Source organism: Leguminivora glycinivorella, chromosome 15, assembly GCF_023078275.1.
Source record: "Leguminivora glycinivorella isolate SPB_JAAS2020 chromosome 15, LegGlyc_1.1, whole genome shotgun sequence".
In the NCBI taxonomy this organism is placed as follows: Eukaryota; Metazoa; Arthropoda; class Insecta; order Lepidoptera; family Tortricidae; genus Leguminivora; species Leguminivora glycinivorella.
In genome coordinates, this window is record NC_062985.1 from 13,850,152 (window position 1) to 13,875,124 (window position 24,973).

Genomic DNA, 24,973 nt, shown 5'->3' on the forward strand with positions numbered 1-24,973 from the left:
TCTTATCGTGCGTTGTATGTCTTTAACGTCGTCGTTGGCAAAATCCCTCCTGCCAAAAGAGGGGAAAGCCATCAATTAAAAAAAAAAAAGGAGGGCGCCGATATTCTGTTGTATATTCAACGACAGTGCAGAATAGTATGACGAAAATAGTTTTAATAAAATTCCGCAACATGGCGCGTAGTTATATATTTTTGGTAAGTCTTTAGTATTTACCTTAAACAACAGTGGTTACAAAACCTAGTCACCACCATGCTCGTTTAGATGGCGCCTGAACTTGCATGTGATTTATACACTGCGTTGTAATGTGTATGTGATCTTTTCATATCTCAAATCAAAAATAAAAAATCAAAATAATTTGTTTAGCAAATAGGCCACAGGGGCACTTTTACACGTCACATGTACATAGGTATTTAGAAAATATTTAAAATTGAATTGAAATTACAATTGATACTATTATATACTAATTCTAAGTTCTAACTAAAGTTAACTCTATAAAATTAATTAGAGATGTAGAAGGTCTCTAAATGTCGAATTACAACCAAGAACTACACTAAATATAAAAAGTACAAATACAAAAAAAAAGTCTAAAATTACTTTAGAGGTGCAAATGACTCTAAATGTCACAACTAAAGATAAAATGTATACTTAATCTAATTCTCCTTAGAGATGTATGTATATGGTCTCCAAGAGTCAAAATCATATATTTAAAATATTCACTAAAAGCAAGGACCATTTAATACTAGACTGATATAGCCCATACAAAAAAGCGTACCCCTGAAAAAAGCTTAGTTTTTGCTTTAAAACTAGATGGCGTTGTTTCGTAACCCGGGAGTGGAAAAAAACATATTTTCACCCATATCTTTACTTGTTTTTATATTATACTATGAATAACTATCAAAAAACTTTATTTTAATATCAAAATATTGGCTCCAAACACAATTTTTACAAATTATATTTTTTGGTCGGCCTCGACGTAGTTGTGATCGCTTCGCTGGCTAAGTTTGTTCGCATGTTGTCTAATTATTGCCAAATAAAATGACTAGATGACGTTGGTGGACTAGGAAAATGTCACATCCGTTTCGTTGTTCATTAATATAATATACTTAGTGATAATAAACCTACATGTTGAACTCAAATACGTTCAACAAAACGCAATCATTGTGCCAACAGATGTGACATCTGACATCCATGTCACATCACAAATGTCATTGTATGATTTATTGAATATTCATAATATGGATATTAAATATTTTAGAATCGCAGCAGCAATGCGAGTAGGGATACAGAATTAATAACTGTATAAATTAATAATTGTATTACCAATGACCTCATACATAAATTTACCAGTTTAGGTGACAGAAGGCGAATCCAATTTGTAAACATTAAATGTGCTAAGGAAAATAATCTTTCCGATTTTCAACGGGACTCGGTTGAAGGAACGAGCTGGTTTCGACTGCGCCCATGCATCTCAATTGTCCAGAAAGTTCATTCGAAGATCATTTTGCTTATAATAATCTGAGTAATCACAGTGAACGGTTTGACAGTATTTCAGCTAACATGTAGAGAGACTTGCTAGCTTCGTCGGTCAGGCTTCGTCTTGGACACAACGCGGATAGTTCAGCGTTTCTTGTATGTCACTCCGAGCACCCTAACCATCGGCAGCGTAGGCCATGCACTGGCCGACTAGGCGTGGCACTTTGGTTTACGTTTTTATAATAAATTAATGATAGTTTGTATTGTTTTGGTAATATATTTTTATAAGTATTATACTCGTATAAACCTAAACTGAGATAATAAATGAATAAAAATAAATAATTAGTGAAACTCTGACATAAGTAATAATTAATGAGACTAAATGCGTTTTCACATTATCCGATCCGATATCGGATGTAGGACTTATACCCCATACAATATAGGCGCTATCTTGGATTTTTTCCATTTAAATCCTTCCGACATCCGATATCGGATCGGATAATGTGAAAACGGACTAAGACTATGTATATCCCACCAAAAACATTCTGTAAAAAATAGCCGTCTCGATGGACCTGCTTGTTTATCTCTAAAAAGTAATGAAATCTACATAAAGTTCCTTACTGCGATTTCTTTATTATTATAGTTAACTAGCCTTTGCCCGCGGCTTTGCTCGCGTTAAATTCGAAAATCTCTCCACAAACTTCCATCCTCCATTCTAAGGAAGTGGGGGATATAAAAAGAGAGAAAAACTTTTTGTCTCTTTTTTTGTCAAAAAGTAGCCTATGTCACTCTCCATCCCTTCAACTATCTCCACTTAAAAAATCACGTCAATACGTCGCTCCGTTTTGCCGTGAAAGATGGACAAACAAACAGACACACACACTTTCCCATTTATAATATTAGTATGGATGTTGTGTGACTTGGCCGTTGAAGTGTAGCAGTGCTGGCGACAGATTGGTGCAATGGTGTCATGGAGCACCTGGTTATAAACTTCTTTATACCCTTGTGTATAAAGAACTTTATAAGTTATATAAGTATACACAAGGGTATAAAGAAGTTTATACTTAAGTTTCATATTCGATGGTCCGAGCTAAGGTTCGTAAAGCTATGAAGCCGAGCTGATAATCATTGTCGCTAAACGCCGATCGAAACGCAGTCTGAAGTGGGTGATAAACGTACGATACGAGCAGGTATGCGTACTTATGGCTCGACGACGTGTCACCGTAAGTACGCGTAAAAACCGCTGTGCATAGTAGTCGACCATCCAACGCGTACTTGCTCGTACGCCTATCACCCACTTGACGTCGCGCCAACACTTTATGGAAAAAGCGGTTTTTCGACAACTACCAATAAGATTTTAGACATTCAAAAATCATGTTTCGGTCGCACTCGTTCAAATATAGGATAGGATTGGTATGAGCGAGACGGTCATGAGATTGATTGTCAACATGATATCTATCATAAACACCGTTCGAAATGGCCTCATTAAAATCTAAATTTTAAATATATTGAAAGTAATATTACTAATCATTGACGTCACGCTCAAAATGAAAGAGATAGAAAATTTGACAGTATGGTACTCTTTTGCATGATTGTCATAATTCAAAATAAGAACGATGGCTTGCGTTGTAAACAGGGACTGAAACATGACACGGGCCCCTAGCGTCATCTACATACTTTTCACTGTATCACTTGTAATGCCGTTGAACTACCGCGTGCGTATTTAAAAAAAAAAACGACATTTTTATTCAAATGAGACTCTTAGTGACATCTAGTGACATAGATTTACGGCTGCCAACAACGGGGTACGGTATTTAGTATGGACTCTGCTGGTCCTTTATAATCGTCCTTGCTAAAAGAAAGGAAACAAACAGCCCCAGTAAGCTTAAACAGACCGATCTTCATTTCTCGTTACATTGAGGATTGTTGATGTACACTCCAGCACACCGAACTGTAATGAAACTCGCATGCGAGTTCTTGCACCGCGTAGTGGCCACCAATGGTGGAAATAGACAGCGTACGACTCACGTTGTACGTTGAGAATGCTCTGTTAGCAGTCGATAGAAATGACCGCAAACGCCTACTTTTATCTGGTGATTTGCTTTGATGAGGCGTGGCGGGAATGCAAGTCGCGTTTTATAAAGGCCGGGGGATACAATAGAGCCCTAATATAAATGCAATAAAAACGATCCATGTACTAACGTTCAAATATAGTCGTTATCATTAAATTATCATCCTTCTAAAAACATTAAACTCAAATACATGACTATACGCTATGTGCTGTGCACAACTGGTGCTGAGCTGACCACAATTTGTGAGCTTTTCTATGTTAAACTACTACAAGCAGTCTATAACAGTACTCCAATAGCTGCCGCTACCATCATTCTACAAGATTACGTGTAGGAATTTATGACAATCATCACCTGCACGAACATTGCCAACACATATTATAGGAAAACTGTGTGCATAGCCGGATGCACAAACGCTCACGATAATATCTCTTTCGTAGCTATCTATATCTATCGCTCTTGCCTATCGGTGCGACAAAGCCAGACTACCTTTCTGCGGTGTTTCGATTTCGTTTCGCTTCGCAGGAATGCCATTCGGCTACGGAGCGTGATTCGATGTTTACTGCATTCTCTCGAAATAATACTAATGCTGTATATTGTGGGGCAGAACACACCTGCCAATTTATAAGGTTTCAGGAAGATTGTCACCTAACTTAAATTAAATTCCAGTTAAATTGGTTGTGTATTCGATAGGAATTAAAAGGAACTAATAGCATTTACGGGTCGGGTCAGGGCAGTAGAGCGTCCGACTGACCACAATTCAGGCGAACTATAACATCGACTTAATCAAGGGACGGTGGCTCCGAACTTACACTGCTTTAATGTAATTACGTTAAATTTATAGACATTGAACTTGGGGGAGCATTAGAAACTTGTTCTACACGTGATAGCATTCAAAATTTAATAGTTGAAGCCAAATTCATAACGTCGAAGTCGAGTCCGGCTCAGTCAAACCTCCTCGCCAGGACTTGTCATTAACATTATTGTCCCACAGCGATTCTTTCGATTAGGTCCAATGGTCCGCAAGCTTTTATTAACTCAATCAAAATACCAGGATAACGCAAGGAGGATGACTACACCAACCTTGATAAGATTATCCTTATTTTTGAACACATCATACCTTATTTTTGAAACTAAATAGTGGCGTCAAAGTCATTTCTCGAACATACACCCTAAGTGAATATACTGTTACTTCTGTTGACCACATGACCACGGATGACATAACATTATACCAAAGACTTGTATAACTTCGTCACACTCTATTCTCTTTGATTACACTTAGATATTGTATTTAATTAATTGTATTAATATTGTATTTATTTATATTGTTATTGTACAATCATTGTTATTGTTAACTTTTTAATTAAATTATTTACAAAGTTGAGAATTCCCCAACGCTCATCGCAGCCACGAGTAACGATCCGTTAATGTAATTGAAAGGCTAAAAATAAATAATATTGCACAATACGTTTACTGTACAAGTATCTTTCTTATTAACTCATAATTTTGTTTTTTTTTCCAGCTTTAAGGATCTGTAGTGTTTTAACCCTTAAATACATGATTTTTCTTTTAACGAGATATGAATATAATTATGTGATAGACAATGGTTTTCTGCCTCTGGGAAAAATAATAAAAAAAATATTTAAGATCGATTCATAAACTAAATCAGTGTTAGAAGTTAAATAGGCCAAATCTTATTTATATAAATACATCGTTATTGGTAAGTTTTATTGAAAACAAATGACTACTATTAAAAAGGTACACTATTTGTGAAACCCCTATGATAAAATGTTTAAACATTAACTAAAAAACCGGCCAAGAGCGTGTCGGGCCACGCTCAGTGTAGGGTTCCGTAGTTTTCCGTATTTTTCTCAAAAACTACTAAACCTATCAAGTTCAAAACAATTTTCCTAGAAAGTATTTATAAAGTTCTACTTTTGTGATTTTTTTCATATTTTTCAAACATATGGTTCAAAAGTTAGAGGGGGGGGGACGCACTTTTTTTTCCTTTAGGAGCGATTATTTACGAAAATATTAATATTATCAAAAAACGGTCTTAGTAAACCCTTATTCATTTTTTAATACCTATCCAACAGTATATCACACGTTGGGGTTGGAATGAAAAAAAATATCAGCCCCCACTTTACATGTAGGGGGGGTACCATAATAAAACATTTTTTTCCATTTTTTATTTTTGCACTTTGTTGGCGTGATTAATATACATATTGGTACCAAATTTCAGCTTTCTAGTGCTAACGGTTACTGAGATTATCCGCGGACGGACGGACGGACGGACGGACGGACGGACGGACGGACGGACGGACGGACGGACGGACAGACATGGCGAAACTATAAGGGTTCCTAGTTGACTACGGAACCCTAAAAATTTGCCTAAATCACGTACTAAAAATCGCCATCATCCTGTTTTTTTACTCTTTTCCGCCATTTCATCTTAATCCTTAAATAATAAATAGTAAATCATTATATTATTTAATTTACTTAATTGTTTATTAAATAGTAATAAATAATGAATAATAATTAAGCAATAAATGTGATTGTGGATAGCTACATATCGAGCCACGGGCCATCAAAATATATGATGCATACATATGTCGGCGGCCGAACGAAGAATCCGCCATATCACGAGATTCATAGGCATATCGTGAAACGGCGCCAAATCATGATTTGGCGTAAACACAACGTGCGTGCGTGGGTTTGGTTTGGGTTTTGGGGGGTGATAAATATGGGAAAGGAGCGAGTAAAACCACCGACGGTCGTTAGCGCACTGTCTGTATTCAGTATAGATAACAGCGTATGGACGCAGCCATACGCACACATATGCAACACTTCCTCCCCTCTAAGTTACATAACTAATCTAAACAATTCTTAAAAGTATTTCTTATAACTAATGTTAGTACGCTTGCGTAATATTTTTTTGGGAACTATCGGCGCATTACTTGCCACGTCTTGCAAGTCTGGTCTCTGGCCTTCTGCTTCCGCCTCGTGGAATTCATCCTCATCATCTGGGGCTAACCCCTCGTTCCTCTCCCCACTCTTTGCCTCACTTTCTCCCTCTCCGGGGGCGGCCGATAATGGGATCAAAGTCTGCGTGAGCGATGGACCCGGCCCTGTGAATAACGGCGGAGGCGGCGATTGCTGTGGCGGTGGCGACCGAATTTGTGGCGGCGGGGGCACTGCCCGTGACGGCTGCGGCGACGTGAGTGACGCCGGCGGCGGCGTATCCGGCGTAAGCGGTGGCAACGGTTGCGATGGCGGCGAGCGCGGCGATGGCGGCGGCGACGGCGGCGGCGGCGGCGGCGGCGGCGGCGGCGGCGGCGGCGCAAGTGCAGAGGTTAAGGATGTTCCAGGTAAGTCATAATCCAATGCGTCACAATAGTCCCAGTTATTTTGATTGCCTTTGTACTTAAGCATTTGGTTTTTATGTTTTTTAATAAACACTGAAGAAGTAATGTCTTTTATTAAATATAACACTTTGCCTAGTCTTTTTTCAACAACACCTTTAGACCAAGTGAACTTGTTTTTATTTGTATATTTTTTGTATAGAACGTATTCACCTGTTGTAAAGGTTTCGTTGTTCTTCCTATTTAACTTGTTATTCTGCAAACACTGTTTATTTTTGACGACATTAGCAAGGGCGACCGACGAGGATGAAGGCGTTGGTGGGACCGGTTGCAGTAGGTCTAAACGTGATCTTAGTTTACGACCATACACTAGTTCAGTTGGTGAAGAGCCCGTGGTAGAATGAACGGAGTTCCTGTAATTAAACAAGTACTGTAATAGTTTAACCTTACTATCCCGTATGTTCCGACCCGTTAGCAAACTAGATTTAATGCCCCTCTTGATGACCTTGACTATTGATTCCGCCTGGCCATTACTGGCAGGATGGTATGCAGGTGACGTCACGTGACGTATGCCATTTAAGCTACAAAAAGCCGTAAATTCGTGCGAACAAAAAGATGCGCCGTTATCACTTACGATTACTGCAGGTAGTCCGAACCTTGAAAAGAAATCGCATAATTTATCTACGACCGCTATTGATGACGTCGAGTTTCCCATATCATAGACCTCCACCCATTTGGTGTAGGCATCCACCACTATTAAATACGTGTGGTTATTTATAGGACCCAAGAAGTCTATGTGGAGTCTATAAAATACCGTGGGAGGTAAGTCCCAATGTGCTAATGGAACCCGCGCTGGGGATGGGCGTAGCTGAATGCAAACGTCACACGACCCTATCATTTTTTCTATTGCCTCGTCTATGCCGGGGAACCATAACCTTGAACGTGCCTCCGCTTTAGTTTTAACGATACCTAAGTGCGAGGTATGTAATTCAGATAACACTCTTCCTTGCAATTTGCCAGGTATAACTACCTTGTGGCCCCTCATAACACACCCGTTCTCAATTGACAGTTGTGTACGGCATAAAAACGCGACCTTGGCATTTGGATTGAAGTGTGCCAGTACCTGATCTGACGCTAAGACACTTTTAATGTTCTTAAACGCGTTGTCGTGTTTGCTGGACCAGTGCCACTTAATACCTTTTTTTAATAAGTCATACAAAGGACTTAGGATTGTCGATGCTTGCGGTACAAAATTCCGGTAATAGTTTACGAGTCCTAAGAATGACTGTAACTCTGCAGCATTTTTAGGTTTAGGTGCATTTACCATCGCGTCTATTTTATCCGATGATTTTTTTAACCCGTTTTTACTTATGACATATCCTAAGTACGAAACTTCGTCCTGAAAAAAAACGCATTTCTCTTTTTGTAGGGTTAGGCCCGCAGATTGCAACCGGTTAAGGACAGCGTGCAACCGGTCCAGGTGCTGTTTTTCGTCACAGCCCGTGATAAGCACGTCGTCCAACAAACACAATACGCCATCCATCCCTGCTAGCAAACCCTCCATAGCACGCTGAAAAATAGCTGGGGCGGAGGACAGGCCGAACACTAGCCTTGTATACTTATATAGGCCACGGTGTGTTATACATGTTAGATTCTGTGAAGCCTCGTCGAGCATAAACTGATTATATGCCATCGATAAATCGAGTTTAGAAAATTGTTGCCCACTGCACAACTTGGAAAATAACTCATTTGCGGTAGGTAGGGGGTATTGCTCGACGACTAGCTGTTTATTAATACTCACTGAATAATCTGCGCAAAGTCTAACGGTACCGTTTCGTTTTAATACGGGAACTATTGGGGAGGCATATTCAGAGTGTTCGACCGGAACAAGAACGCCTAAATCGACTAGCCTGTCTATCTCCTTATCGATCTTATCCCGCAGTGCAAACGCGATCGGCCGGGCTTTAACAAAAACCGGTTTTGAGTTATCTTTCAAAGTTAATTTAACTTTAGTTTTATTGTAACACCCAAGGTTATCCGAGAAAAGCTGTGGATATTTTTTTTGTAACGTTTTATCTAAACTTTCATCATTACAATAATTCACAGGAGTTAATTGTAAATTAAATAACGAAATGAAATCTCTTCCCAGCAGTGCGGGGCCCTCATCGCAGACTATATACGCCTTTAATGAATGAGTGATTCCCGCGTATGAAATGGGTAGCGGAATCATTCCTATACACTGAATACGTTCCCCAGAATAACCGTGCAACCTTTTATTCGTGGAACGTAAGGGAATGTCACTAAAACACTTAATGTAAGTATTTTGCGGCACAACTGTGACGGCACTGCCCGTGTCGACTTCAAATTGAAATTGTTTTTTACGTATTGTAACGGTTTCGACCATAGGCTCTCCGCGAAACGAACGTATAAAATAAATCTTACCGTCGTCATCATCGCCCTCATCCTCTGGTGCCAAATTGACGTACTTCACTTTGCACATTCTACGCAAATGTCCCTTCACATTACACTTTTTGCACACGTAATTTGTAAACCGACACTCCGCAGGCTTATGATTTGTGTAACCGCAAATCGTGCACGGAACCTTCGCGACACCTTCGTTTTTCTTCGGGGTTTTCGTTATCTTCAGCAGCTGATCGGCGCCGGCCTCAGAGCTCGACGCGGTAGCCCCAACGCTAGCACACCGAATGGTTTCTGCCAACTGGACCGCTTTAACCAGCGTCAACTCCTTTAAGTTCTGAGCATAAAGCTTTTCCTTCTCTCGGCCTGGCAACATGCCCATCAGGAAACGATCACGCAGCGCCTCTTCCACGTTCGCCATCTCACAGTGTGCAGTAAGGCCACGGAGCCTCGCCGCCCATTGCGTGTGAGACTCGCCTACCTGCTGCGAGGCGGAGTAGAACTTATGACGCTCGCCGAAGCCCACCCGTGTCGGCGTAAAATGTCCGTCCAAAAGTGTCAAAATATCCTCGTATGGCACGCTTTCCAGTTGTTTCGGCAACGCTAAATCCTCAATTAATTTATATGTGCCTTCGCTGAGTGCGCTCAAAAGAATGGCCTTCCTCTTCTTTCCCGTAGCATCTGAGGTCCCGTCCAAATCATTGGCCAAAAAAAATTGTAGAATCCTGCCTTTATAACTCTTCCAATTTTGGCAAGAGTGATCAAAAATGGTCAAAATCCCAATATTTGCACTCGACATGATTTTTTCCTCTGTAGGGCGGGTAGATTGCGCACGCGAGTCGCCACTGATAAATATGGGAAAGGAGCGAGTAAAACCACCGACGGTCGTTAGCGCACTGTCTGTATTCAGTATAGATAACAGCGTATGGACGCAGCCATACGCACACATATGCAACAGTAACATTCGCCATATCGTTCAAAACTCACCGTTTAACGATTTGCCCAGTGACGTTTAAGCAGATCATGAAATTCCTAGGCATATCATGAAACGCCGCTATTTCGTGATTTCACCAAGTAAAACCCGCCAGTGGCATTTAGGCAGATCATGTGATTCCTAGGCATATCATGATACGCCGCCATATCGTTCAATACATTAGGGTTCCAAAATTGAAGTAAAAATTGCAAAAAAGCATAATAAGTACAATATTAAATTAAAAACTTTGTAGTTAACAAATGAAATGAAAACAGACTTGTATTATTACCTAATTGGAATAAATATTAAATAAACTTTTTCAATACATTGACCAGGTCCATAATTATACATTTAAATTATACAAAAAAAATTACAAAATTTACAAAACAAGACATGTGTTAGTAATTATAATAATAATAGCTAATAATTAATATTATAGTAATTGGCAAATTAAAGTTGACGAATAGAAAAAAGCTTCTTTTGCACTTCTATTTTGAATAACCACACTATTTTTGGTGATAAAATCATTTAGAGTGGCGCGACATTTTTCACACGGTAAACAAACACGGCCGCCAATGCCGCCATCCGCGCCATCGCATAGGTAGTACGCTGCATACGCAGCGCCACCAATGGCTAAGAAAGAAACTATTCTACGAAGTGCCCGCTATAGAGCTAGGAATATCGACGAATGCGTTGCTTTAATCGATCGGCCGTGTTGTTTATCAGGTACATCGTGATATGCCTGGACAACTTTTAGGCATTTCATGATTTGGCGCCGTTTCACGATATGCCTAGGAATCTCGTGATCTGGCGGATTTTACGATCGTCCGCCGACATATACATCACCATGCATTTAAGTGTTAAGTATGTGGTGTTAATATATATTCTTTAACTCCACATTTTCCAGATAAAAAGACAGACAGAAGGACGGATGGACAGCAAAATGATGCATTAAGAATTACTTTTCACAATTCTTAGATAAGGAACCCTAAAAAAGTACTAGTTTTGCTTCTTTACCATTAAAAAAAGTAATACAGTAGGGAATATTTGGTACAGCAATATAGCACTACTAGAATATCTCCCAAAATACATGCAATAATACTGGAGTAACCTACATTAGTCTTTAAGTCAAATGGTACCTGCTTATTTGCAGCCTTCCATGCCTAAAGGATTCTTATGCTTCATGTGCAATAAATATATTTTTTTAACAGAATTTCTATTGTAATTTAAAGGACCATAAGCACGAAAAGCCACAAAAGATCTGTTGCTGTTGATCTGTTGAATGGAATCCTTTGCCGACGTCTATTATAATTATTAATCCGGCAACCTTCGAATTGAGGTTTAACAGGCACCTTCCGGGCAAGCTCGCTCCATCGTAGGCTACGTCTTCGTCTCAGGTAGGCTGTAGCCTTGGTGCCATGTGATGATGACACCAGAAAAGGATAGCACCATCCCATCTCGTCCCAGGGGTATTGTATAAGGCGGCTAAGGGAAAACTGATGGCGGTAGACATGCACATCAGCAAGTTTTACCTGTATTCACAGGGTCCTTGCTCACGCGACCCGTGTTCGCCGACACCACAAAAAAAGTCTGTGGCCACGAGGAATCCCATTTATATCTGTATATAAAAATACAATGAATTTACTGTTCGTAAGTGTTATCTATTCTACTACGTACGTGTGTCGATCGGCTTACTTAATTAAACGCAGCGCTGGACCCCAAGTTTGCCCGACCGTTATCGGACCCTCTCAGTCTTTGATGGAGTCCAACCAATACTTAATTGATACTTATTAACCTAAACATTTCACGCTGTCCGCGATGAGGAAAAACGTCGACATTCGAAAACATAATTAGTGTCATCGGCATAGACACTTGGGCGTTGCGTTGACGATCGTTTATAATGGAAGATCATTAAAAGGTTGGGGGACTGATATATAAGGAAGAAAAGGAAGGTATACGTTTTTACAGAGAAACAATACTATCTCAACCGATTTATGTCGGCGACGTCTACATCTTTGATTTAAGTATTTTAAAATGACACAAAACTCGGCTTAAAATCCAAACTTAAACAATTATCAACCTTAGCCGTCGCCGGCGCTGAAATGTTCTTCTCTGAGAAGCTATGCGGTTTTTCCGCGAGTAGGCCTCTATTTCTTCACAGTATAGAGCAGCATGTCTTGAGCCGGGCCAGGTGCGAGCCGCAATAACTCCCGCATTAGCATCACAATGGCGCCGCCAGCCGCAACAATTCCTGCCCATTGAGTGGAGTTCGCTCGTTAAGGCGAATAAATAAAGTAGGGGAAGCCCTTGACGTCTGAACGACGCTGCAAACCTACCCACACACCACAGACACACGAATTTAAATCTTAAGCAACCGATTCCAAGGTTTGTACGAATGCTTACTCTTCCCGGTATTCGTGAATCTCGAGCGAGCCCGCTATCGTTGCGTAATTGCTTATGGGCCTTTATATTTAGCTTTATTTGGGGGATTCCTTTGTGGTGCGTTGTTTGCTGAAGGCTCTATTACCAGGCTGGACCTGTTTAAGGTATTCACGCGATTCATCGTTACATGGATGCTTGTTTCTTTAAATGCGTGTGTGGTAAATGAGGTCGTGACCCAAATTTGTGCGCGGATGTTGTGCAGCGCTGAATCAGGGATTCTGTTATTGTTTTTTTTTTTTTATACTACGTCGGTGGCAAACAAGTATACGGCCCGCCTGATGTAAAGCGGTCACCGTAACACCGTGCGGTTGTGCTTATAAAACCAAAATTTTAATTGATGAAGACGCAGTTGCTTTCTCTCGTACAGCATAAAACTTCTGAAACTGTTACTAGCGCTGAATTAGGAAGTATTCCACTGTGCATTGACACTGACGCTATGTCAATTATAAGATTCGCACAAAGAAAACTTTGATAAAGTACAGAGTAAATAGTAAATCTAGAATAGACACCAAGTTTGTAACTGTGAGGGCAACACATTTTTTTTAAGGTGATAAGTATGTTTGAATCTCAAAAGAAGACGGTGACAGAAATAAAAAGGCAATCAAAATGTTAACAGCTTAACCTTCTCTGCGTCACCACTTCGCGCCTTCCCCATTGTTCCGTGACGCATATAGCCGTCACGTCAGCCGCTGATCAAAGGAACCAGTGCGTCAACGTCAAGTGGGGGGAGGACGTTGACGGACGCTTTTAATTAAAACCACTCTTACATATTTACGAGCCGCGTATAAACACATACACGGAGACATACTGGCGGGAATTATGACGAACTTTGCGCGTCGAGTGTTTCCGAAAAAGGCGCATTCATTCGGGTTAACCCTCCATTTTCTGCGGTGCAAGTGACCCTAAGAGGAGCTGAGCGACAGGAAGAGATAGTTAGCTTACGATTGCGACGGTAGTTAAGCTTGAATATAATCTCACTATGTATACGAATGACATCATTTACATAAACATTATGTGAATGTATACCGATAATAAAATCTTTATTTATATGAACATATTTACATAATTCTATAAGAAACTAAGACTAAATTTAAAAGCTAGCTAATGTCTAAAAAACCGGCCAAGAGCGTGTCGGGCCACGCTCAGTGTAGGGTTCCGTAGTTTTCCGTATTTTTCTCAAAAACTACTGAACCTATCAAGTTCGAACTATTTTCCTAGAAATTCTTTATAAAGTTCCACTTTTGTGATTTTTTTCATATTTTTTAAACATATGGTTCAAAAGTTAGAGGGGGGGGGACACACTTTTTTTTCCTTTAGGAGCGATTATTTCCTAAAATATTAATATTATCAAAAAACGGTTTTAGAAAACCCTTATTCATTTTTAAATACCTATCCAACAATATATCACACGTTGGGGTTGGAATGAAAAAAAAAATCTGTCCCCACTTTACGTGTAGGCGGGGTACCCTAAAAAAACATTTTTTTCCACTTTTTATTTTGCCACTTTGTCGGCGTGATTGATATACATATTGGTACCAAATTTCAGCTATCTAGTGCTAACGGTCACTGAGATTATCCGCGGACGGACGGACGGACGGACGGACGGACAGACAGACAGACATGGCGAAACTATAAGGGTTCCTAGTTGACTACGGAACCCTAAAAAGGCCCTTGAGGCATTGTAGCAAGGATACTGGCGACATTTCCTCGCTGTATCGCAATGCTGATACGTTTTTTTTTTTTTTTTTTAATCTTTATTTAATGAGCTTAGTCTAAGAGACGATGTCGCTCCATGATACACATCAGGAGTTCTTACGCTAAAATATTAAAACTAATACAGGTAATTATTTTCGTCTTCGGATGCCCAAAATCACCATACTGTATAGAGCCTTCGCTTCCCTTGATTGCGGGAAAGCCAAGATTCTATTACAGCAGTCATGTCTTTTAACATCAATGCCTTGAAGCAGAAGTTCATTTCTTCTGTCCTCGTTCCGAACACACTCCATCATAATATGACAGACATCCTCCAATCCACCACACTCTGAACATTCCGGCGACTGGACCTTCCTCATTAAAAATGCAAATTTATTTAGTGGAATGTGTCCGGAACGAAGTCTGAACGCGGTTACCAGTTGTGTTCTACATAAGTCACTATTGTCAAACCACGGGATTTTCCATGGCTCTGGTTGGATGGTTTTATACCATATTCCCCTTTCTACCGACCTTTGGTCAAAGTGTTCTTTCCATAACATATGACAGTTTGACTTCACTAAATGTATGTATTCTGCAAAGTATGGTTTAACGGGCAGAGGTACTCCATCAGATGATGCTTCTTTGGCTAAATTATCCACCAGTTCATTTCCAGAGACACCTATGTGGGACGGTATCCACTGAAGGACCACCAATTTTGATTTGTCTCGTAATTTGAATATAGTGTCAATAATAGCATATGCTGTCGGAATACCTCTGACATTAGCAGTACATTTTAGGAGATGTTGGAGAGAGCTTCTTGAGTCAGTGAAAATAACAAATGCTTTATGGTCTATTGATTCTATATAACCTAAGGCCTCTAGGATCGCAATGAGTTCGATGTTCATTATGGATAATTCTCCGTCTATATTAAATTTCATGCTGTTAAAATTTTGTGGGTCATAGAGGGCAGCTCCTCTGTTGTCGTTTTGCTTTGAGCCATCAGTATAGATCTGGTAATACCCGTTATATTTATCATTTACCATGTGAGAGCAAATATTCTTCAGATTAGCCACATCATAGTTACGTTTTGGATTTGTGATATCCTCTATATTGCAAATAACGATATTAGTTAGATTGAAACTGCTTATCCATGAGTCCAGTTTAAACATTCCTGGCTGCTTGCTTGCATACATTGTTATATCTTTTACAAAATCATACATCGTAAGTAATAAAGGAGAAGGTCTTTTCCATGTTCTTCGGGAAATAGATGATTTCAATTGTTGAAGAAGGTCTAGAATAACGTTACCTAACTGCGACTTTGATTTTAACAGGAATTTTCCGGCTAGAAATCTGCGCCGGATGTGTAATGGCTGCAAACAAAGTTCGCTTTCCATCACATGTATGGGTGTACTTTTAATGAATCCTCCAATAGTCCGCATTGCTTGATTTTGAATTTTTTAAATTTTATATAAGTTTGACTTACTACTATTATCGAACAGGAAACTAGCGTAATCTAAGCGGCTTCTGATGATTGAAATATATAACTGTCTGAGGTGTTTAGGATGCATGCCCCAGCCCGGTCCCACTAGGACTTTGAAAATGTCCAAGAACTTTAATACTCTTTGCGAAATTTCCTGAATATGTTTGTTCCAGCGTAAAGACCTGTCCATCCATACTCCTAAATATTTATAAAAGAGAACTTCTTCTAACTTGAAATCATCTACTTTTAAATTGACCTATGTGACAAATGTCCTATGTGATGTGTGTGAATTGGACTATGTGACAGTGACGAAATGTACGAATAAAAATACCCCAAGAAGCAAATGTGCAATCAAATGAAAAACATAACGAACCACTTATCACCCCTGCTTAGAGTGCTGCTCTTATAACGCACAATTTCACTTTACATTTAAGGGGTCACAAATTTGAATACGTGCGTATCATGCAGTGTGTGTACTACACAGATATGTATTTTACTATAAAATATGTGTATGCGTTTGTGATGACGAGTATTTTTTTTTTTTAGTTTATTCAGAAACCAAACAGTCGCATAAATACATTATATATTGGCTATACAAAAATGTACTGCAAGAAAGGAAAGTAAGTAAGTAGTAGTGGAGGTTCATAATTGTACATACTAAATAATGTTCACTTAATGAAAATATGAAAACAACATAACGTAACGTAATACAAGAAAATTAAACTGCATACAACATAACATAACCTAACGTAATTATGTTTTTAAAACAACTTACGTTTAACAATATTTTTTAGAATAGCCAAAGAATTTTGGAAACAATCAACATCAAAAAGGTGTTTATTATAGTAGCTAGGAGCTCGTCTGAAAAAGGTATGTCTAGAATAGTTATTTACACAAAAACTGATGTGAAACAGCGATCGAGGGCGCAAGGGCTGACGCGGACAACTAAAAGTAACTCGACTTAACAGATTAGGGCAATTAATACTACCTTTAAGAAGTTTGAACAAAAACATGACATCTAAATAAATTCTACGGTCAGAAAGGGAGGGTACACCAAAATGTTTCGCCGACAAGGTGGAATTAGCAAAATAGTTACCGGTTCTGTAACTTAAAGATTTTAGGAAAATTTTTTGTATCCTCTCTAAACGGTCAATATGGACTTGGTACTGTGGAGTCCAGATAACACTTCCGAATTCAAGGATACTCCTAACAAAAGAATAAAATAATAATTTATAAGTATTTGGCCGTTTGGAGTATTGCAAATTATATAAATTGGTGAACTGTAAAATTGTGTTTGATCAATTTTGACTAGTCGCAATGAGTTCTGCGGATTTTTTTGATATATTATAAGTGCAACGTAGTTTATCTTTTGCATAATTGTACGATAATTCGAGAGTAAATCTGTGAAGTAATCGATTAATTACCTAATATACATTATGTATTATTTATATCTGCAAAAAATGGCGCGTTAAGCCGCAAATGTCAAATTAATTTTAAATAAATGTACTTATCAGATCTATGAACTAAATTACCTAAAAGTAAGACTATCCACGTTGTATTAATATTGATAAAATTTCACGTGATTAACTATAGCCAAGTTGATTTTCTAACCCTAGTTTAGGTTGGAGGTACTTAAACACCAGTTTACAATATACCATACCATACGTAATAAGCAAATTACTTCATGGCATTAAATTTGCCTCTTAAATTAAGACTTTATTTTGTGCAATAAAGTTTAAATTAATTAATTAATCCTCCTTTTCGCGAGATTTGCTTACTGAACGCGGAGGTCGTGTGTCCGACGTCCGTGGCTGTCAACATACAAGAAATACCTACACAAAAAAATGTAAACAAAGCTAATGTATGGAAGGGCGAAGTGAATCAGATGCCCCGGAGCGACTTAGAATGCTTCACGAATTATATTAATGCTCACAAATATGCATACTTAATAAGTAGGTATGAAGACAGCCTCTAAGATTGTTAAGTTACGGAACTCAATTTTAAATATTTTCTAAATATGTACATGTGACGTGTAAAAGTGCCCCTGTGGCCTATTTGCTGAATAAATTATTTTGATTTTTTTTTTTGAACTATGGAAAAAAATCAAATTATTTTAACAAATATTTTGATTTGTATTTTCAAGTAGTCAAACTACTATATATAAATTAAAAATCGAAATAAGATGTCATATATAGAAAAAAATAACGGACACCACCAGTGGCGAAGGCCGGATTCGAACCGGCGTCTTTAGCAATCCGGGCTAACGCCATAAACCCCTAGGCCACTAGGCCCTAGGACATTTTCGTCTTTAATATATGGCACCTTATTTCGATTGTTAAGTTACATTATTTTTCCAAACATGGAAATAATCTCTCATCTCAATCACTAAAGGCCGTAGCAGGATAAGGGAACAAAAAGTGCCCTTTATGATTAGGAGCTGGTTTTTTTTTCTATAGTTACTTACACTTAGTAGTACGATTGTGCAAAGTTTTGTTGAAAAATTCCCAGTGGTTCAGCCAGCAGAAGAAAAAATCCAAATTCATGAAATATGACTTTTCTCTAAAATTATTTAACTTTATCATACAATCTTTTTTTCATTTTGGTTAACTAAATAGTACTTATAACCTGGAAGAAATTTGAATCTCCAACTATAATATTTCTGCAAAAAGTACGTAAGTCAACATTTCAAAAAAAAAAAATTTTTAGTTTCTGAAGGAGGGACCACTCTAAGTGATACTTCTAAAAAAGCCTTATTTAATGATCTGTCCGTCATATAAGTTTGACAGTTAAAATCGAAAAGCAACAGTGTCAAAATTAAAAAAATAATGTTGGTTGGATTTTGTTACATTTTATTGTTATACCGTTCTAACACCGCCAAATAACTTAAAAATATATTTTCTGTGTGAATGTGTAAAAATAAAACAAATTTTTGATTTTTGAAAAGATATACAGGGTATATTTTGATAGCGGGTCAGTGAGGGCAGCTACCAGATCCCGTGCTGCTACGCGAAAACGGTCTAAGGAGACATTCCATCTATTTCAAATTGATGAAGATTGGCGTTTACAGATTTTGGAAAAAACATTTTTCACAAACTTTTTTTAGATGCTAAAAGATCCCATTCCTCTCAAGGATCAAAAGTTTGTATGGAACCAAATAAAAATCCGGCTAGAAAGTCCACAAATTGGGAAAAACTTTTCCAATACAATTTGTATAAAAAACAATATTTTTTTATTTTCACATAAATGTTAATGCTATTTGGCGGTGTTAGAACGGTATAACAATAAAATGTAACAAAATCCAACCAACATTATTTTTTAATTTTGACACTGTTGCTTTTCGATTTTATCTGTCAAACTTATATGACTGACAGATCATTAAATAAGGCTTTTTAACCGACTTCAAAAAAGGAGGAGGTTCTCAATTCGACTGAATTTTTTTTTTTTTTTTGTATGTATGTTACTCGATATCTCCGAGAATCGTGGACCGATTTTCAAAATTTTTTTTTTGATCGAACGGGTATAACCCCGAGATGGTCCCATTGGCACCAAGTCGGGGTCTGATGATGGGATCTTGGAGAAATCGAGGGAACTCTTCAAATGTTATAGGCACATGTAATGTTTTTAGTGTATTTTTCAAAGGTACACCAGTATTTACGCCTGATGGTAATAATTTTATGTGGCTGAGCTGATGATGGAATGTCAACTCCTCAATGGTTAGGAGTTAAAGGATAGGGTAAGATGGTTGACAGTGGATCACTCAATTTTTCGGAGGCCATATCTCAGGAAAGGTTTGACATATTTACATTTTGTTTGGACTCTTATATACATCATTTATTTAAGATTTATTGTGTTGTGGTTTAAAAGCTATATTATGAGACATGTATGGTCACTAACGCTTTTAAAAAAAAATGGAATTTGATCCACTGTGCAACAGGGGGTGTGAACAATGGATATACCAGTGGTCCACAGTGGACCAAAGAGAATCATATCAGAAAGATAAGGGGAAAAAGAATGAAACAGAACATGTATTAATTTTTATTAAAATATTCAATACTAAATATCAAAACCTAGTAACATAGGTGTACTGATCATCTAACTAAAAGATCCAATTTGTAATAATTTCCACTTTCGGCCATACACGCTTAGTAAACAGCCATACAATAAAACAAAAATAAATATTTCTTGTTATCTAACTTAAACTTTATAATGTAAGAAAATTAGACCAATAATTATTATGCGTATATAAATAATTAACTACTCAAAATGCTTTTATGGGATCAATATTTCTGAAATGAACATTTCTGACCAAACAACATAAGTAAGAGCCACATAAAAATAGTCTTCCAAGATTTTTTTATGGCAGCCTATGCTTTTTCCACTCGTTCGTTTGGTATTCCTCCTTCATTTCTACAGGTGTGACCCTTTTTCGAGGCAGTCTGTAACATAGGAATGTGTACTAAATCTGACCCACTGTGTACTTGACCCATATGACCCAATGTCAACCTACACGCCAAAAAAATTAAATAATTAAAAACAAATACAAAAAAAAATATTTATAGCGGAAAATGTTAAAACACACAATAGCTTTTTAATCAAGGTAGTAATAAAAACGATAACAAGACATTCAATGACATATAATTCAAAATTATACGATAAATTCCAACTTACGTAAATATGCTACCCGCGGAGTGATATCACGTTCACACCTGCACACAACGTTCTGTTCGCGCGGTCCCCTGGGCACTGAGCTAGTAGGTACGTGTTGGCCAGAGGTATCCACGGCGCGTAATAAATTAATAATAGTGTATTTGAATTCGTCGTAGTGTGCGTGACCTATTGTGCACCAGCGACCCACTGTCAACCACCTTACCCTAATTCTTTCACTACTCTACATATATTCGGACTGATACATATTAAAATCACTAGGAACCACTAAAAATCAACAAATAAATTAACTTTTTAACAAAAAATATAACCGCTTTCAAAAAAAGCGTGTTACAAAATACGGAGAAACTAAAAAGCCAAAAATAATAAACCTTCGAATTCAGATTTCTTATCGGATTGCAATAATCTAAACATCCAAATTATAAACAAATCAATTATTTTTGGAGTCGGGGCCAGCCTGCGTATGGTTGGGTGGGGCAAACAGGAAATAGCAAGGCGACGAACAGGTCTGGTACCGACTACAAAAATAATTGATTTGTTTATAATTTGGATGTTTAGATTAAGCAATCCGATAAGAAATCTGAATTCGAAGGTTTATTATTTTTGGCTTTTTAGTTTCTCCGTATGTAACCATAGAAAAAAAAACCAGCTTCTAATCATTAAAGGGCATTTTTTCTTCCCTTATCCTGCTACGGCCTTTGTCGTATGATTAAGCATTGTGCTTGCTCTGCTAAAATATCTTGACTGAGTCTGTGCCTACAAAAAAATTCTTTAGAAAAAAAAATTCTAATAATTTGCACTTTACAATCATACACTAACACACACGCAGTAAATGCCTTCTGTAAAATTTATTGATAATGACTTTCAAATGGGACACCTGCCGAGTACTGGTACTTCTACCTTAACCCCTCTTAAAAAAAATTAAAAACCAGGACCATGTCCCTCTAATCCCTCCATGGTCTAAGCCGCGTATGTTTTACTGTGTATTAGTGTGTATGATTACAGGAACAAACAGCATTTTGCATGATTGGCAAGAAAAACTAAAATAAAATCATCTTATATTAATTTTTCCCTGCTAATAAATAATAATTTTCATAGCCCTATTACCTATTACCTTTTGCTATTTTCTATTTTAATAATAGAGTGTTGTTGGTTAATTCTCAAAGAATGTTTAGAGCGAAGTCTTACTGCTTACTAAGAGTTTTCTTTTATTGCTTCAGCGCACTTAACGATGTTGTCGGGGTAAGAACAACCTTTGTCAGTCATATACCTACCCATTTGCGTATATCCGTACTTCCATACTAATATTATAAATGGGAAAGTGTGTGTGTCTGTTTGTTTATCCGTCTTTCACGGCAAAACGGAGCAACGAATTGACGTATTTTTTTAAGTGGAGATAGTTAAAGGGATGGAAAGTGACATAGGCTACTTTTTGTCGCTTTCTAACCCCCCACTTTCCTAAAATGGGGGGTGGAAGTTTGTATGAAGCATTCTTCGAATTTAACGCGAGTGAGGCCGCGGGCAAATGCTAGTAACTTATAACTACGTATACTCATGTAAGTACCTACGATAAAAAGAGTTTAATAAGAAACAAAACAATAATATCAAGTTAGACTTAAACATGCAATACACAAAAAGAGGAAGCGGAAGACCACCTTGGCTGACGACAGTCGAAAAAGACCCAGACGCTGAAAATAAATAGCCAATAATTTTTAAGAAAAAAAAACCCTCGCCTTTCGGGTTCTGGTGAAAGCTACTTGCGAATGTTGGATTATGTACTTATAGAAATGTGTAAGTATTTTTTAAAACTGCTTTTAATGCTTTAATTATTAGATGGCAACACAAATGAATATACGTATAACGTTAAGGTTTGAGGAGTTTCCTCAATTCCTCATGAATCCGATTATATTATAAGAAATCGAAGCTTGACAAACTTTGACTTGAAAACTCAATATGCTTAACAAACATAACTAAATAAATGTCACTATTCTGAACTTAAATGCATGCTTTTCTTACAAAAATACCAAAGTCACTACGAGTGTGCCGTTCAGATTTGAGGAGCTCGGTTCTGACTATCATCAGCAGTTCCACTGCACCAAATGTCACTGTTCTGGACGTAAGTGCATGCTGTTCTTATAAAAATACCAAAGTCACTATAAGCGTGCCGTTCAGATTTGAGGAGTTCGGTTCTGACCATCATCAGCAGTTCCACTGTACCAAATGTCACTGTTCTAGACGTAAGCGCATGCCGTTCTTATAAAAATAGCAAAGTCACTATAAGCGTGCCGTTCAGATTGGAGGAGTTTGGTTCTGGCCATCATCAGCAGTTCCACTGCACCAAATGTCACTGTTCTGGACGAAAGTGCATGCTGTTCTTATAAAAATACCAAAGTCACTATAAGCGTGCCGTTCAGATTTGAGGAGTTCGGTTCTGACCATCATCAGCAATTCCACTGCACCAAATGTCACTGTTCTGGACGAAAGTGCATGCTGTTCTTATAAAAATACCAAAGTCACTATAAGCGTGCCGTTCAGATTTGAGGAGTTCGGTTCTGACCATCATCAGCAGTTCCACTGTACCAAATTTCACTGTTCTAGACGTAAGCGCATGCTGTTCTTATAAAAATAGCAAAGTCACTATAAGCGTGCCGTTCAGATTGGAGGAGTTTGGTTCTGGCCATCATCAGCAGTTCCACTGCACCAAATGTCACCGTTCTGGACGAAAGTGCATGCTGTTCTTATAAAAATACCAAAGTCACTATAAGCGTGCCGTTCAGATTTGAGGAGTTCGGTTCTGACCATCATCAGCAATTCCACTGCACCAAATGTCACTGTTCTGGACGAAAGTGCATGCTGTTTTTATAAAAATACCAAAGTCACTATAAGCGTGCCGTTCAGATTTGAAGAGTTCCGTTCTGGCCATCATCAGCAGTTCCACTGCACCAAATATCACTGTTTCGTACCTAAATGCATGCTGTTCCTTTAAAAACACAAAAATCACCATATGTATGCCTTCCAGATTCGAGGAGTTCCCTCGATTTCTCCAGGATCCCATCATCAGAACTGGGTTCTGAGAAAAATGGGACCAATCTGTATGCATATGCAGTAACGACGGAGATATCGAGGAACAAACATGAAAAAAAAAAAAAAAAAAACATACAGACGACTTGATAACCGTCCTTCTTGAGAGATATGAGGCGACGGTTAAAAATCGTGTACGTGTATTATGGAGTGTAAGTACGTGTAGAAAAGGACAAGAAAGGCCGACCCCGAGTAAATGAGAAAAGGGTGCGGACTGTATGAATAATAGAGACTCATCATCATCTTGTCCCGGCCGGTTTCGGCCTCAGCGACTGGGTTTGGTATGGCTATTGAGAGCGACGGCCATGAATTGAGCTCTCAGGTGGCTGACGTAGCCTATTTTCGCAGAGAATGTACGACCACACTCACTGCATGTCAACACACCTCCGATGTAATTATAGTTTATGACCGCAGGTGACCGGGCCTTTATCTCGTCGCGCTTGGCGTCAAGTTCCACTCGCCTCTGATTATCGAAGGCTTGCACTTTTGTTCTCACTGTATGCCTCCACTTCGGGCCGATCTTGTGCCGAGCTCTCAGTGCGATGGTTCAATGTCATTCGATACCTTTGGGTTCAATTGGCGTAAAGGACAAAATGCAGGTTTTCAGGAGAAGCAAAAAACAACTTTTTTTTTAGAAAAATGTTTATATCTTTTTTGTTTTTTGACCTATATTTGTAACGTATATAGAAAAATATGTAGATTTTTAGTATCCTTAACCTAGTGTAGCAACCGTAGTGATAAACTAAACGGTTTAGAAGTTAGATGGTTGTAAAGGACACGTCAAAATGCTATGGACGTCCTTTACACCCACGATTTTTTTGAACAATTAGAGTTGATAGGGTCGTAAATGACGGTCTTAGATGATTTTTATACAAATTCGGGGCGTAAATGTAACCGGAATGGTACAAATGGCAACTGTTTTTAGCTTAGTTTACAATTGAGAAACTTGAAAAATGTATAAAAACGTAGTTAATATGGCATAGAATAGCCACATTAGTGTTACAGTGTATATTTATCTAAATATTTAGCAAAGACAAAGAACAAGACTATTTTATATCTAGTTTTGCAATAAAGAAACAACATTTGCTTAAAAACTATCTAATATTTTGGAAAGTTATTATTTTAGTACTCGCCGCTGTCTCAATAAGTTACGCATTCAGTATTTAATTCTAGCAGGGAAACGCTTTCGTAGTTTAAGTAAATATAAAAACACTAATGGTAATCACGTAAACTTTAATCAACTGTGAACAGTAGACTATATTAATACGACAGTAATTTTAAGTCTAAAGTAGAAAGAAGTTCTAAGAATAACTAAGAG

At 38.1% G+C, this 24,973-nt stretch overlaps 1 protein-coding gene across 1 annotated transcript; it reads right to left on the reverse strand.

Moving 5' to 3' along the window:
• Positions 1-6,321: 6,321 nt before the first annotated feature.
• LOC125233976 (pollen-specific leucine-rich repeat extensin-like protein 2) lies at positions 6,322-10,271 on the reverse strand. The gene is made up of 2 exons (XM_048140155.1): positions 9,347-10,271; positions 6,322-7,169 (listed from the first exon to the last, which is right to left on the reverse strand). The coding sequence occupies exons 1-2, from the start codon at positions 9,365-9,367 to the stop codon at positions 6,429-6,431; spliced, it is 762 nt and encodes a 253-aa protein (XP_047996112.1). The 5' UTR covers positions 9,368-10,271; the 3' UTR covers positions 6,322-6,428.
• Positions 10,272-24,973: the final 14,702 nt, after the last annotated feature.

Excerpts from the sequence above, each read along its gene's own strand:
- LOC125233976 (XM_048140155.1), bottom strand. The coding sequence starts at position 9,367 with ATGAGGGCGATGATGACGACG. Across the intron at positions 7,170-9,346 it reads TGAGGGCGATGATGACGACG|TGTTTGCAGAATAACAAGTT; the intron begins GTAAGATTTATT and ends AAAAATAAACAG.